Here is a 16,045-nt window from a genome sequence, read left to right as displayed (position 1 = left end):
ACACAAAGGGAATAAACATGTGTATAACAAAACATGTGTTACTGCAATCCTTTTCTGTGATAAATACTTCATTTTCTGGAAAAATCTCAGGGGTGCCAACATTTAAAGCCATGACTGTATATGCAGCAAGCCATGATGTATTGTGTGTTCTGACATGTTTTTATCGTAGCCAGCAGGAACCTTTTGAGCATTTTATGCTACAGTAGCTGTTCTCAGACCTGGTTTCAGACCAGACAGGATAGCCGTCACTAAAGACACATGAAGATCAGGAAATTGTATGTCCATATTTCCTCGGTGCTAACAGTAAAGCAGAACTAATGCTATCTGCAATTTAAGGTTAGTTTAATACTTTAGTTTAGTATATAGGATTGGTAAGGATATTGGGGGAGATTTATCAAAACTTGTGCAAAGGAAAAGTTGCCCATAGCAACCAATCAGATCGCTTCTTTCATTTTGCAGAGGTTTTGTTCAAAATGAAAGAAGTGCGTTGATTGGTTGCTATGGGTAAGGGTGCATTCACACCACGTTTTTGCAATACAGTTCCCGTATCAGGTTTTTGATGAAAAACGTATTCCTGAAAACCTGACTAAACTGTATCAAAACGTGTGTACAAATTTCAACCCATATACAGTTAAAAACTGTGTACGGTTTGAGAAATGATGTCTGGTTGCATCTGTTTTTTAAGAAAAAAAACATATACCTTTTTTTAAATTTTCACTCCATTTTGAATAAAGTTTCACTTGTTTGATTGAAATTCCAAGAAAAAAAACTGTGCAAAGTAAAAAAATGTATGGTGAAAACCGGATTGAACCGTATGCACATACGGTTCTGTACGGTTCCCATAGACTCCCATGTTTTAAAAAAAACATATACGGTTTAATACAGTTTTTCACCTGGACCAAAAACCGTGGTAGACTGCGGTTTTTTGAAGCTGGAAAAAAACTTGACAAAACCGTACAGGATTCCAAACGGACACAACCTGATGCATCATTTGGCATATGGTTTTCAATGGAGAGTTAATGCATACGGATTCAATACGGTTCCGTACGGTTTTCACATTGAAAACGTATACGGGAACTGTATTGCAAAAACGTGGTGTGAACCCAGCCTAACTAGGCAACTTTTCCTCTGGACAGGTTTTGATAAATCTCCCATTCTCAGTATCCTGAGAAAAAATGTCTTCATGTCCGGAATAGGAATTGTCTTTTCTTCAGAATTTACCAATGTAACCAGGCCTTTCCTTTTGTCTTGTAGGAATCACAGTCCATTGATGAGCTTTGGAGCTAGTTTTGTCAGCTTTTTGGTAAGTTGTAGAGTATCTTCAGATCATATGTCGGAGCAGTACTTATACTCTTGTTTGTTTTTCGTCTTTATATAAACCCTTTTGTGTCTGAACAAGATCATTCTTGATTTGCTGGCCTATTCTCTTCTAGGGTGCGTTCACAAGCTAGTAACTAGCAACAGGAAATCTTCTGCGAGTTCCGCTACCATTTAAATGGGTCCGTGGACAGTCCGCATCCGTGTCAGATTTGCGTATTGCCAGCGGACTGATTCACATGACTGGTAGCATAACCCTGCTGCTAGTTACTAGTGTGTGATCACACCCTGAAAGTAAGTTCTGAGGCTCAGATTTATCAAACTATGTCAGAGTAATAGGGGAGAGATTTTCACACAGCAACCAATCACAGCTCAGCTTTCACTTTACCAGAGCTCTTTAGCTGAGCTGTGATTGGTTGCTGTGGGGAAATCACTCTACTTTTTCTCTCACAATGTTTGATAAATCTAGGCCAAAATTTCTACAGCAAGCCCACAAACAATCCACAGGGAAATCCACAAACTATTCACCAAATCATGTGAATTTTGGTACAGATTTGCCACTGCAGATTTTACTAAAATTTTATGCAAAAATAAAAAAAAGTATTACACCGCAGTTGTGGATTTTGCTGTGAATTTGTGGGTGATCTGCAGCAAAACACAAGACAATATAATATTTGTGAATTTTTACTTTTCATAGTCAGTGGGGAAAGTCCTAAAGAAATCTGAGATCAATATATAACAGAAATTAAAGGGGTACTTCACTGGTTAGCATTTGGAACATTTAGTTCTGAACGCTGTGTGCGCGCTGCGGGGGTCGGAAAATGCCCCTTCGTGATGTCACGCCACTCCCCCTCAATGCAAGTGTACGGGAGGTGGCATGGCGGCCGCCACGCCCCCTCCATAGACTTGCATTGAGGGGTGTGGCTGACCCCCGCAGCGCGCGCACACAGCGTTCGGAACTAAATGTTCTGAATGCTGGCCAGTGGAGTACCTAGGGTTGCCACCTTTCCCTCAGAAAAATACCGGTCATGGGTGTGGCTATGTGGGGGTGGAGCTACAAAAGGGGAGGGGCCAGATTGCACAGGGGCTGAGGGATCTGGGGTTTAAGAAATGGCACGGGGGATGGGAGGGGGGTTTAAGAAATGGCATGGGGGATGGGAGGGGGGTTTAAGAAATGGCACAGAGGATTGGAGGGATACAATATATATGTGGGGGGAATTTTCCTATATCGCACAAAAAAAATTACATTTAGAAAATACCAACCAAAACCCTATTTATGCCAGCGGCGGCGGTAGTGGTGGTGCGCGACAGCAACGCTGGCTCCCTGTGATGACGAGTGACGTCCCCCTGCGCAACGTCAGATAAACAGGCTAATCAGACAGTATCACACATGACAGATTTAGATGCACAGGCTCAGCAGACAGTATCACACATAACAGGATTAGATACACAGGCTCAGCAGACAGTATCACACATGACAGATTTAGATGCACAGGCTCAGCAGATAGTATCCCACATGACAGATTTGGATATACAGGCTCAGCTCACAGTATCACACATGACAGGATTAGATACACAGGCTCAGCAGACAGTATCGCACATGACAGGATTAGATACAGAGCGCAGCAGATAGTTTCACTCATTAAAACATTAAATCAGTGTTTCCCAACCAGGGTGCCTCCAGCTATTGCAAAACTACAACTCCCAGCATGCCCGGACAGCCAAAGGCTGTCTGGGCATGCTGGGAGTAATAGTTTTGCAACAGCTGGAGGCACCCTGGTTGGGAAACACTGCATTAAATACACAATTTTGCAGAGAGGTCTCACCAGTCTTTTGTCTTCACTTTCTCCTTTCCCCGGGCGGCTCCAGGTTAAGGAATGTCCGGGGTTGAGGAGTAATGGAGTGGGCAATTATTTATCCCATGGGGCCACATGAGAAACTAAAAATATTGTGGAGGGCCGGGTAGTTGTCCCCCAGATCAGGCAGCATAGTTGTCCCCCAGATTAGGAGCATAGTTGTCCCCCAGATTAGGAGCCTAGTTGTCCCCCAGATTAGGCAGCATAGTTGTCCCCCAGATTAGGCAGCATAGTTGTCCCCCAGATTAGGAGCATAGTTGTCCCCCAGATTAGGCAGCATAGTTGTCCCCCAGATTAAGCAGCATAGTTGTCCCCAGATTAGGAGCATAGTTGTCCCCCAGATTAGGAGCATAGTTGTCCCCCAGATTAGGCAGCATAGTTGTCCCCCAGATTAGGAGCATAGTTGTCCCCCAGATTAGGCAGCATAGTTGTCCCCCAGATTAGGAGCATAGTTGTCCCCCAGATTAGGCAGCATAGTTGTCCCCCAGATTAGGCAGCATAGTTGTCCCCCAGATTAGGCAGCATAGTTGTCCCCCAGATTAGGCAGCATAGTTGTCCCCCAGATTAGGCAGCATAGTTGTCCCCCAGATTAGGCAGCATAGTTGTCCCCCAGATTAGGCAGCATAGTTGTCCCCCAGATTAGGCAGCATAGTTGTCCCCCAGATTAGGCAGCATAGTTGTCCCCCAGATTAGGCAGCATAGTTGTCCCCCAGATTAGGAGCATAGTTGTCCCCCAAATTAGGAGCATAGTTGTCCCCCAGATTAGGCAGCATAGTTGTCCCCCAGATTAGGCAGCATAGTTGTCCCCCAGATCAGGCAGCATAGTTGTCCCCCAGATTAGGCAGAATAGTTGTCCCCCAGATTAGGCAGCATAGTTGTCCCCCAGATTAGGCAGAATAGTTGTCCCCCAGATTAGGAGCATAGTTGTCCCCCAGATTAGGCAGCATAGTTGTCCCCCAGATTAGGCAGCATAGTTGTCCCCCAGATCAGGCAGCATAGTTGTCCCCCAGATTAGGCAGAATAGTTGTCCCCCAGATTAGGCAGAATAGTTGTCCCCCAGATTAGGCAGCATAGATGTCACCCAGATTAGGCAGTTTACCCCCCCCCTCCCCCCTACACACACACACACACACATATATATACACAGACACATAGAGACACATACACAGACACATATATACACAGACACATACACATATATACACAGACACTCACCCGCCCTGCGCTGCAGATGGAGACAGAATACACGGCCTCTCCCCTCCCTGCTCTGCCTATGGAGGGTTGTAAGACTGCACGGGGCAGAGGGAAGGAGGGGGAGGGGAGAGAGGAGACAGGAGGTCACGCCCCCTCCCCAGCACTGTATAATCTCTTCCTGTCATCGCACGGAGCTCTCCCTGTCACAGGCTGGTGGTGTCAGACATGGGCATTGTACGGCAGGTCATGAAAGCAGTGTTCTTCTGGGGATGCTGCTCCGTCCGCCCCTGTCAGTGAATGAAAAATACCGGCCATTGCATGGCCGGTATTTTTCATCCAAACTTACCGGCACAGCCCGGAATGTAGATGAAAATACCGGCTGTGCCGGTAAAATACCGGCAGGGTGGCAACCCTAGGAGTACCCCTTTAACATTCAGTTGATTTAAAAATGTGCAGGACAGGTCAACGTCCACAATAAAAAATATGCAGGATATGTAAATCCACATGAATGAATCTATTATCTGCTGCAGATTTTATCTGTACAGATCCGCTAGTAAAATCCACTACAATTCACACTGTTGAGAACTTTTTTTTATATATAAATATCAAAGGAATTTGCGTATAATTAAAAAAAAACGTTATTATACGCACAGTGGATCAGTGGTTAGCATTGTTGCCTGGCATCACCGACACTTTGGATTCAAATCCAACCACAAGGAGGAATCTCTATGGAGTTTATATGTACTCTCCATGTTGATGTGGCTTTCCTTCTATATTACAAAATATATACTCAGGTTAAAGGGGTACTCCACTGGAAAACATTTTTTTTTAAATCAACTGGTGCCAGAAAGTTAAACAGATTTTGTAAAATACTTCTATTAAAAAATATTAATCCTTCCAGTATTTAACAGCTGCTGTTTACACCAGAGGAAGTCCTTTTCTTTTTGAATTTCCCTTCTGCCTGATCACTGCTCTCTGCTGAAACCTCTGTCCATTTTAGCAACTGTCCAGAGTAGGAGCAAATCCCCATGAAAAAACTCTCCTGCTCCGGACAGTTCCCAAAATGGACTGAGGTGTCAGCAGAGAGCACTGTGGTCAGGCAGAAAGGAAATTCAAAAAGAGAAGAACTTCCTATAGATCATAACAGCAGCTCATAAGTACTGGAAGGATTAACATTTTTTTAATAGAAGTAATTTACAAATCTGTTTAACTATCTGGCACAAGTCGATTTAAATTTTTTTTTCCAGGGGAGTACCCCTTTAAGTTTGGCCTAATAGGGACAAGGACTAGTAAAAAATGATATGATTTACAGAATGTAAAGGATAAAGCTTTGTAGTCTGGCGAAGAATATCGCATCTTTCAGACTATCACTCCCACTGGGCTTTCCAATAAAAAATTCTGTGTTGAGAGGATATACACCAGAGAAGGAGGTCAAAAATATGTTTGTTTTTTCATGGCTTTCTAATTATTTTACACAAAAGGCTGGCATCTCTTGTTTTGTACATCTCTCTTTTCAGCTTTGCTATGCAAAATGTTAAAGAAAGGGTCATGTCAAGTGACAGATCTGTTCTACTGCAGGGGACTAGATAGGCAGATCTGTTCTACTGCAGGAGACTAGATAGACAGATCTGTTCTACTGCAGGAGACTAGATAGGCAGATCTGTTCTACTGCAGGAGAATAGATAGGCAGATCTGTTCTACTGCTGGAGACTAGATAGGCAGATCTGTTCTACTGCAGGAGACTAGATAGACAGATCTGTTCTACTGCAGGGGACTTGATAGGCAGATCTGTTCTGCTGCAGGAGACTAGATAGACAGATCTGTTCTACTGCAGGGGACTAGATAGGCTGATCTGTTCTACTGCAGGAGAATAGATAGGCTGACCTGTTCTACTGCAGGAGACTAGATAGGCAGATCTGTTCTACTGCAGGAGACTAGATAGGCAGATCTGTTCTACTGCAGGTGACTAGAATGGCTGACCTGTTCTACTGCAGGAGACTAGATAGGCTGATCTGTTCTACTGCAGGAGACTAGATAGGCAGATCTGTTCTACTGCAGGGGACTAGATAGGCAGATCTGTTCTACTGCAGGAGACTAGATAGGCAGATCTGTTCTACTGCAGGAGACTAGATAGGCTGATCTGTTCTGCTGCAGGAGACTAGATAGGCTGATCTGTTCTGCTGCAGGGGACTAGATAGGCAGATCTGTTCTGCTGCAGGAGACTAGATAGACAGATCTGTTCTACTGCAGGAGACTAGATAGGCTGATCTGTTCTACTGCAGGGGACTAGATAGGCAGATCTGTTCTACTGCAGGAGACTAGATAGACAGATCTGTTCTACTGCAGGAGACTAGATAGGCAGATCTGTTCTACTGCAGGAGAATAGATAGGCAGATCTGTTCTACTGCTGGAGACTAGATAGGCAGATCTGTTCTACTGCAGGAGACTAGATAGGCAGATCTGTTCTGCTGCAGGGGACTTGATAGGCAGATCTGTTCTGCTGCAGGAAACTAGATAGACAGATCTGTTCTACTGCAGGGGACTAGATAGGCTGATCTGTTCTACTGCAGGAGAATAGATAGGCTGACCTGTTCTACTGCAGGAGACTAGATAGGCAGATCTGTTCTACTGCAGGAGACTAGATAGGCAGATCTGTTCTACTGCAGGTGACTAGAATGGCTGACCTGTTCTACTGCAGGAGACTAGATAGGCTGATCTGTTCTACTGCAGGAGACTAGATAGGCAGATCTGTTCTACTGCAGGGGACTAGATAGGCAGATCTGTTCTACTGCAGGAGACTAGATAGGCAGATCTGTTCTACTGCAGGAGACTAGATAGGCTGATCTGTTCTGCTGCAGGAGACTAGATAGGCTGATCTGTTCTGCTGCAGGGGACTAGATAGGCAGATCTGTTCTGCTGCAGGAGACTAGATAGACAGATCTGTTCTACTGCAGGAGACTAGATAGGCTGATCTGTTCTACTGCAGGGGACTAGATAGGCAGATCTGTTCTACTGCAGGAGACTAGATAGACAGATCTGTTCTACTGCAGGAGACTAGATAGGCAGATCTGTTCTACTGCAGGAGACTAGATAGGCAGATCTGTTCTACTGCAGGGGACTAGATAGGCTGATCTGTTCTACTGCAGGAGAATAGGTAGGCTGACCTGTTCTACTGCAGGAGACTAGATAGGCAGATCTGTTCTACTGCAGGAGACTAGATAGGCAGATCTGTTCTACTGCAGGTGACTAGAATGGCTGACCTGTTCTACTGCAGGAGACTAGATAGGCTGATCTGTTCTACTGCAGGAGACTAGATAGGCAGATCTGTTCTACTGCAGGAGACTAGATAGGCAGATCTGTTCTACTGCAGGAGACTAGATAGGCAGATCTGTTCTACTGCAGGAGACTAGATAGGCAGATCTGTTCTACTGCAGGAGACTAGATAAGCTGATCTGTTCTACTGCAGGAGACTAGATAGGCAGATCTGTTCTGCTGCAGGAGACTAGATAGGCTGATCTGTTCTGCTGCAGGGGACTAGATAGGCAGATCTGTTCTACTGCAGGAGACTAGATAGACAGATCTGTTCTACTGCAGGAGACTAGATAGGCAGATCTGTTCTACTGCAGGAGACTAGATAGGCAGATCTGTTCTACTGCAGGAGACTAGATAGGCAGATCTGTTCTACTGCAGGAGACTAGATAGGCAGATCTGTTCTACTGCAGGGGACTAGATAGACAGATCTGTTCTACTGCAGGAGACTAGATAGGCTGACCTGTACTACTACAGGAGACTAGATAGGCAGATCTGTTCTACTGCAGGAGACTAGATAGGCTGATCTGTTCTACTGCAGGAGACTAGATAGGCTGACCTGTTCTACTACAGGAGACTAGATAGGCAGATCTGTTCTACTGCAGGGGACTAGATAGGCTGACCTGTTCTACTGCAGGAGACTAGATAGGCAGATCTGTTCTACTGCAGGTGACTAGATAGGCAGATCTGTTCTACTTCAGGTGACTAGATAGGCAGATCTGTTCTACTGCAGGAGACTAGATAGGCTGATCTGTTCTACTGCAGGGAACTAGATAGACATATGTTCTACTGCAGGGAACTAGATAGGCAGATCTGTTCTACTGCAGGAGACTAGATAGGCAGATCTGTTCTACTGCAGGAGACTAGATAGGCTGATCTGTTCTACTGCAGGGAACTAGATAGGCTGATCTGTTCTACTGCAGGAGACTAGATAGGCTGATCTGTTCTACTGCATGGGACTAGATAGGCTGATCTGTTCTACTGCAGGAGACTAGATAGACAGATCTGTTCTACTGCAGGAGACTAGATAGGCTGATCTGTTCTACTGCAAGAGACTAGATAGGCTGATCTGTTCTACTGCAAGGGACTAGATAGGCTGATCTGTTCTACTGCAAGGGACTAGATAGACTGATCTGTTCTACTGCAGGAGACTAGATAGGCAGATCTGTTCTACTGCAAGAGACTAGATAGGCTGATCTGTTCTGCTGCAAGGGACTAGATAGGCTGATCTGTTCTACTGCAAGGGACTAGATAGACTGATCTGTTCTACTGCAGGAGACTAGATAGGCTGATCTGTTCTACTGCAAAAACTGACAATTTCAACCAAAACGATTGTTCGTTGGGTAAAATTGAACAACAATTATTTGAGTCAGTGATCTCAAACTGTGACCCTCCAGATGTTTTAAAACTTGAACTCCCAGCATGCCAGGACAGCCAGCGGCTTTCCTGGCATGCTGGGAGTTGAAGTTTTACAACATGAGAAGGGCCTTAGTTTGAGACCACTCAACCAATAAAAAGACTGTCTTCATAACTCGATTGTCAGTTCAAAGAACTTTTGCCCTCGAATTATCTTTCTAGAAAGAACCTTTTATTAGAATGTTCCCAGAAAGATCATTTATCCTTTGCTCAGGGTCATTGCTCATCTTTAAAGGGGTACTCCACTGGAAAACCTTTTCTTTTTTTTTTTATCAACTGGTGCCAGTAAGTTAAACAGATTTGTAAATTACTTCTATTAAAAAATCTTAATTCTTCCTTTACTTATCAGCTGTTATCATCCACAGGAAGTTTTGAATTTCCTTTTTGCCTGACCACAGTGCTCTCTGCTGACACCTCTGTTTATTATAGGAACTGTCCAGAGTACGATAGGTTTTCTATGGGGATTTGCTCCTACTCTGGACAGTTTCTGACATGGATAGAGGTGTCAGCAGAGAGCACTGTGGTCAGGCAGAAAGGAAATTCAAAAAGAAAAGAACTTCCTGTGGATCATACAGCAGCTGATAAGTACTGTCAGGATTAAAAATGTTTAATAGAAGTAATTTACAAATCTGTTTTAACTTTCTGGCACCATTTGATTTAAAAAAAAAAAAAAAATAATGTTTTTCAGTGGAGTACCCCTTTAACCGATTTATCTACTGGTTAAAAATGACAGTCCTTAGTTAAAATTATGTAAGTAAAATATTGTTAAATAATAATTTTGTCAGCGCCGAATGAAATACAGTAGCAATAGTATAAAAATAAAAAAATCATACACCAACCTAGTTTTTTTATATGTAGCGTGTGTGTGGGGGGGGGGGGGAGCAATGCTACAACCCCCCGCATTGGTTCTCTGGTACTCCTGATGTATGAGTGGGAGTCTACACACCCTCCCTATGCATGGGAGAGCCGGAGATACACGAAAGCTGTGAATTCTTTCTTTGTGTTATAAATAATATTTCATATTTTTCACATTTTCTGCTTACGGCTATGTAGAATCTGGTAATTGATTATCATGGAACGCTGAAAAAATGCTTTCTCATTCCATTGACTGATGCGGTGTCATACATATTCATGTCTAGACATATGAAAATGAGTGCTCAGGGTAACTTGGAGGACGTATGCACAGCAGTAGTTTGTTTAAAGCTAAACATTTGGGGATTTAAATCAGCAGTGATGATATTTGGATTGCTGAGTCTCTGGCCGGCAGTAATATGCTGGTAAATGAAACCTAATGCGTCAGGCAGTCTCGTAAATCACATCAGATGACGGCTCTATATTTAGTCCATTGAGGAACAATCCAATTTGGCCCTTTTTGAGCAGGTTATATGTATTCTGCAATGTCCATTCAGTGCGGAGCGTCTACTACGGTAGTATTGTCAGTGACAGATGACTGATGCATAGCTGCCGTACATTTACATTCAGTACCAATGGACACACTCATGATGACAGGATAATATGAGGGCCACGCTCAATATATTCCTCCTGCGAAATCATTTATTGGCTCTTTTTTTTTTTCTTCCATCCATTGAATGTTTATAAGGCTTGGTTCATACCACGTTTTTTCAATACAGTTTCCCGTATCAGGTTTTTGAATGAAAAACAAATTCCTCAAAACCTGACTAAACTATATCAAAACGTGTGTACAAATTTTAATCCGTATACGGTTTGAAAAATGATGCATCCATTTCTTAAGAAAAAAGTATACTTTTTTAAAGGGGTTCTCCACCATAAGGTGATTTTAGTACGTACCTGGCAGACAGTAATGGACATGCTTAGGAAGGATCTGCGCTTGTCTTGGGGCTAAATGGCTATGTTGTGAGATTACCATAACACTGTGGATAGCTTTTTGTGAACTTGTATTCCCTGTTTGACTTTTTTCTTTTTTTGACTACAAATCCCACAATTCCATTTTCCTCCCTCCTACACATCAGCCACCCCACCCATTGAAACATAATTGAGCTGCATCCATTCAAAAGACCTGTGGTTTTCAATCAGGGTGCCTACAGCTGTTGCATTAGTTGCAGATTGATCCCTCCACCCATTGAAGCAGACAGGCTCCCTGTCATCAGCTGACTAGTGTGTCAGGTCTTGGCCGCATTGCAACCTGGGAAAAATCTGAGACAGCAGTCATTTTGTATGCTGATAAAAATAAATAGTGGGATGAAAATCACAGAAGAATTGTGAGAAAACCGTCACACACAGGTACAGACACTATATTATGAACCACACTAACTTTACAGCCCCTGTAGCATAGTCAAATAAAAAAATTCCTGGAATACCCCTTTTACTTGTTTGATTGAAATTCCAAGAAAAAAAACTGTGCAAAGTAAAAAAAAAGTATGGTGAAAACCGGATGGAACTGTACGCACATACGGTTCTGTACGGTTCCCATTGACTCCCATGTTAACAAAAAAAGGTATATGTTTCAATAAGGTTTTTCACTGGGACAGAAAAGGTAGGCTACGGTTTTGGGTACGGGGAAAATAACTGACAAAACCGTAAAGGATGCAAAACGGACACAACCTGATGATCTTTAGGCTAGTCAATGCATACGGTTTTCAAAAAGGTTCCGTACGTTTTCACATTGAAAACGTATACGGTAACTGTATTGCAAAAAAGTGGTGTGAACCCAGCCTAAACCAGATTTCACTTTACTCCGAAATGTATGTTAATATCCTGGGATTATTGAATTACTGTGGTCATAGACATAGAGTTCACCATGATTTGGGTGGTTTTGCATGATTTTAGGCAAATTGCAAGATTGGACCTTTTATTTACTTTTTTTTATTTTTGTATTTGTGTCCATGGCTTTTTAATACACAGCATGTTAGGATGTTTTTTTTTCTCGTGTTTTTCCATAGGATTCTCTATAGGACTCGAAAAAACGTAGGGTAAAAAGATACATTACACGTGTATGAATTAAAAATATCAGTGATATTTAGCTTGGCTGCAAACAACATTAAAGAGGTACTCTACCCCTAGACATGTTATCCCAAAGGATAAGGGATAACATGCTGATTGCAAGGGGGGGTCTGGCCGCTGGGACCCAACCGGTATGGAATGGGGCTTGACGGCTAATGCACAGCGGCCAGACCCCCCACGATTAGACATGTTATTCCCCATCCTTTGGATAGGGGATAACATGTCTAGGGGTGAAGTACCCCTTTAAACAGTAGTCTGAGACAGTGACTTAGATCACATGCAGAGCATCTCCTGCTCTTTATTGCCAAAACGTATTATACAGCCGTATTGACACTGGCATAAAGCAAAACAAAATCTGCTTGTCTAAGCACTAGCTGCACATGTTTCTTGCCCCCATTGCACAGGTGGCTTACTACCAGAAAAGAAATTCAAAAAGAAAAGAACTTCCTCTGGAGCATACAGCTGCTGATAACTACTGGAAGGATTAAGATTTTTAAATAGAAGTAATTTACAAATCTGTTTAACTTTCTAGCACCAGTTAATCCTTTAAACACATATCTGCTCCTACCAGTGATATATGATATATGTGAGGGTTTGCCTCTTCGCTTTTGGGCGAGGGAATCCTATTCAACCACTGCAAAATTTCCATCTTTTTGCATATCTGCCTGGTGCTTGTGTTCAGCCTCATCACACTCCAAAAATAAAATTGACTCTCTAGTGCAGCGGTACTCAATTGGCAGACAGCGATCCAGATCCAGACTGTGGCCGCCAGTCATCCAGACCACCAGCCGGTCTCCCTGCATTCATTTGTATCAGTGTCTTTAAGACACCGATACTAATGAATAGCCGAATGTGGCTCAGTGCACTTCGTTCCTTACCCGGCACGATTAGTGCTACATGCATCATCCTGTTCTGAACAGGCCTGACTAGAAGATGCCAGAGCAGCGGGCCAGCATAGAACCTGTCAGGTGAACAGTCGCTCATGTATCCTCATCTGTGACTCCCTACTTGTTGCAGAACTACAGATTTTGTAATGACCCTCTGCCTGTGCATGATGGGAGCTGTAGTTGGCATCAGCTGGAGAGTCACAGGGAATGATTTAAGTGTAAAGTTTATATGGGGGCATAGAGGCAAAGTTCATGTGGGGGAATAATGTCACAGTTCATGGGAGGGGGGGCATAGTTGTTCATGAGGAGGCATAGTGGCACAGTTCATGTAGGAACATAGTGCACAGTTCATATGAGGCATAGTGGCACAGTTCATATGGGGGCATAGAGGCAAAGTTCATGTGGGGGAATAATGTCACAGTTCATGGGAGGGGGGGCATAGTTGAACAGTTCATATGGGGGCATAGTGGCACAGTTCATATGGGGGCATAGTAGTACAGTTGTTATTGAGGGAATAGTGGCATAGTTCATGAGGAGGCATAGTGGCACAGTTCATGGGTGGGCATAGTGCACAGTACCTTTGGGGGCATAGGGGTACAGTTCTTGTGGGGGCATAGTCGCACAGTTCATGTGGGGGCATAGTGGCACAGTTCATATGGGGGCATAGTGCACAGTACCAGTGGCAGCATAGTGGCACAGTTCATATGGGGGCATAGTGGCACAGTTCATATGGGGGCATAGTGCACAGTACCTGTGGGGGCATAGTGTCACAGTTCATATGCGGGCATAGTGGCACAGTTCATATGCGGGCATAGTGGCACAGTTCATATGGGAGCATAGTGGCACAGTTCATATGGGGGCATAGTGCACAGTACCTGTGGGGGCATAGTGTCAAAGTTCATATGCAGGCATAGTGGCACAGTTCATATGCGGGCATAGTGGCACAGTTCATGTGAAGGCATAGTAGTACAGTTGTTATGGAGGGAATAGTGACATAGTTCATGTGGAGGCACAGTGGCACAGTTCATGGGTGGGCATAGTGCAATGTACCTGTGAGGGCAGTGGCACAGTTCATATGGGGGCATAGTGGCACAGTTCATATGGGGGCATAGTGCACAGTACCAGTGGCAGCATAGTGGCACAGTTCATATGGCGGCATAGTGGCACAGTTCATATGGGAGCATAGTGCACAGTACCAGTGACAGCATAGTGGCACAGTTCATATGGGGGCATAGTGCACAGTACCAGTGGCAGCATAGTGGCACAGTTCATATGGCGGCATAGTGGCACAGTTCATATGGGAGCATAGTGCACAGTACCAGTGACAGCATAGTGGCACAGTTCATATGGGGGCATAGTGGCACAGGTCATGTGAAGGCATAGTAGTGCAGTTGTTATGGAGGGAATAATGACATAGTTCATGTGGAGGCATAGTGGCACAGTTCATGGGTGGGCATAGTGCAATGTACCTGTGGGAGCAGTGGCACAGTTCATATGGGGGCATAGTGGCAGAGTTCATATGGGGGCATAGTGCACAGTACCTGTGGCGACATAGTGGCACAGTTCATATGGGGGCATAGTGGCACAGTTCATGTGAAGGCATAGTAGTACAGTTGTTATGGAGGGAATAGTAACATAGTTCATGTGGACGCATAGTGGCACAGTTCATGGGTGGGCATAGTGGCACAATTCATATGCGAGCATAGTGGCACAATTCATATGCGGGCATAGTGGCACAGTTGTTATGGAGGGAATAGTGGCACAGTTCATGTGGAGGCATAGTGGCACAGTTCAAGGGTGGGCATAGTGCAAAGTACCTGTGGGGGCATAGTGGCACAGTTCATATGGGGGCATAGTGGTACAGTTATTGTGGGGGCATAGTGGCACAGTTCATATGGGGCATAATGCACAGTACCTGTGGTGGCATAGTGGCACAGTTCATGTGAGGGCATGGTAGTACAGTTGTTCTTGAGGGAATAGTGGCACAGTTCATGTGAAGGCATAGTGGCACAGTTCATGTGGGGTGCATAATGGCACAGTTAATTTAGAGGACATAGTGGCAGGGGCATGGTGTGTGGCAGAGATATATTCAGGGGAAACAGTGTGCGGCATTATTATATTCAATGCCACAGTATGGCAATATAATATTCACAGTGTGTCAGTATTCAGGTCATCCAGGGATCATGGGATTTACATTGTCCACACTTGGTATGGCATACCTGTATAAGTGTGCCCTCACTAAAAATAGTAGCGCTGTACCCCTGCTCTAGTGTATATGCGGCACATTCCTGAGATAGAACAATTAGATTGTGAACCTTAGGAGTGACGGCCATAGTATACAGGTATACAAGTTGCTATGTACTGTATACTATGACTGGATAACCTGTCCATACATGAAAGCTATGGTTTAGTATACGGTAAGATGTGCATGAGATATCCTATAGGAGTAATGCTGTGTGGTGACAGGGATGAGGCGCGTGGGCCCTAAACTGCTGTGACTGCACAGCTCAGCACTGACCTTGGTGTTCTCCGCTTAGTTCTGTTTCTAAAGATAGATGCATCTTACCAAAAGGCTACGCAGAGGGCCCAGAGCATGTGTGAAGGGTCTGGCTGCAGCTACATCTTGTCTTATGTCTCTGTAATGTGTTTACAGGGAGTGTAGAAAGAGGCGCCATTTTATACCTATATAATGTGCACAGTCTAAGGCAGTGTTATCCCAACCAGGGTGCCTCCAGCTGTTGCAAAACTACAATTCCCAGCATGCCCGGACAGCCTTTGGCTGTCCGGGCATGCTGGGAATTGTAGTTTTGCAACAGCTGGAGGCACCCTGGTTGGGAAGACACTGGTCTACAGAAATCATTGATTGTTATGCAACAGCTATCTGCACTTTTGCACCCATAGTTTAAGGGGTTATTCAGGATTTAGAAAAACGTTGCTGAATTCTTTCAAAAACAGCGCCACTCTTGCCCCCAGGCTGTGTGTGGTATTGCAGCTCAGTTCTATTGAAGTAAACGGAGCCAAGTTGGAATACCACATACAACCTGTGGTGCTCTTTTTGGTGGATACCCCTTTAAAACACTGGGA

General features: G+C 44.2%; 1 protein-coding gene across 7 annotated transcripts in view; it reads left to right on the top strand.

The window, feature by feature from the left end:
- TTC39C (tetratricopeptide repeat domain 39C) overlaps positions 1-16,045 on the top strand; it is a 97,798-nt gene that overhangs the window by 48,060 nt on the left and 33,693 nt on the right. For 6 of the 7 annotated variants that reach the window (XR_008844202.1, XR_008844201.1, XM_056521741.1 and 3 more), the window contains one exon: positions 1,255-1,303. Coding sequence is in view for 5 of the 7 variants with exons in the window: in XM_056521741.1 (XP_056377716.1) it covers positions 1,255-1,303 (49 nt within the window). In the remaining 2 variants the exon portion in view is untranslated. Of the gene's footprint in view, positions 1-169; positions 337-1,254; positions 1,304-16,045 lie in introns of those variants that run through there. The other variant, XM_056521744.1, reaches the window with a different exon arrangement.

This window comes from Hyla sarda, chromosome 5 (assembly GCF_029499605.1).
Source record: "Hyla sarda isolate aHylSar1 chromosome 5, aHylSar1.hap1, whole genome shotgun sequence".
NCBI classification, from domain to species: Eukaryota; Metazoa; Chordata; class Amphibia; order Anura; family Hylidae; genus Hyla; species Hyla sarda.
Note: the sequence above shows the minus strand (reverse complement) of the source record. Positions and strands in the feature narration are given on the sequence as shown.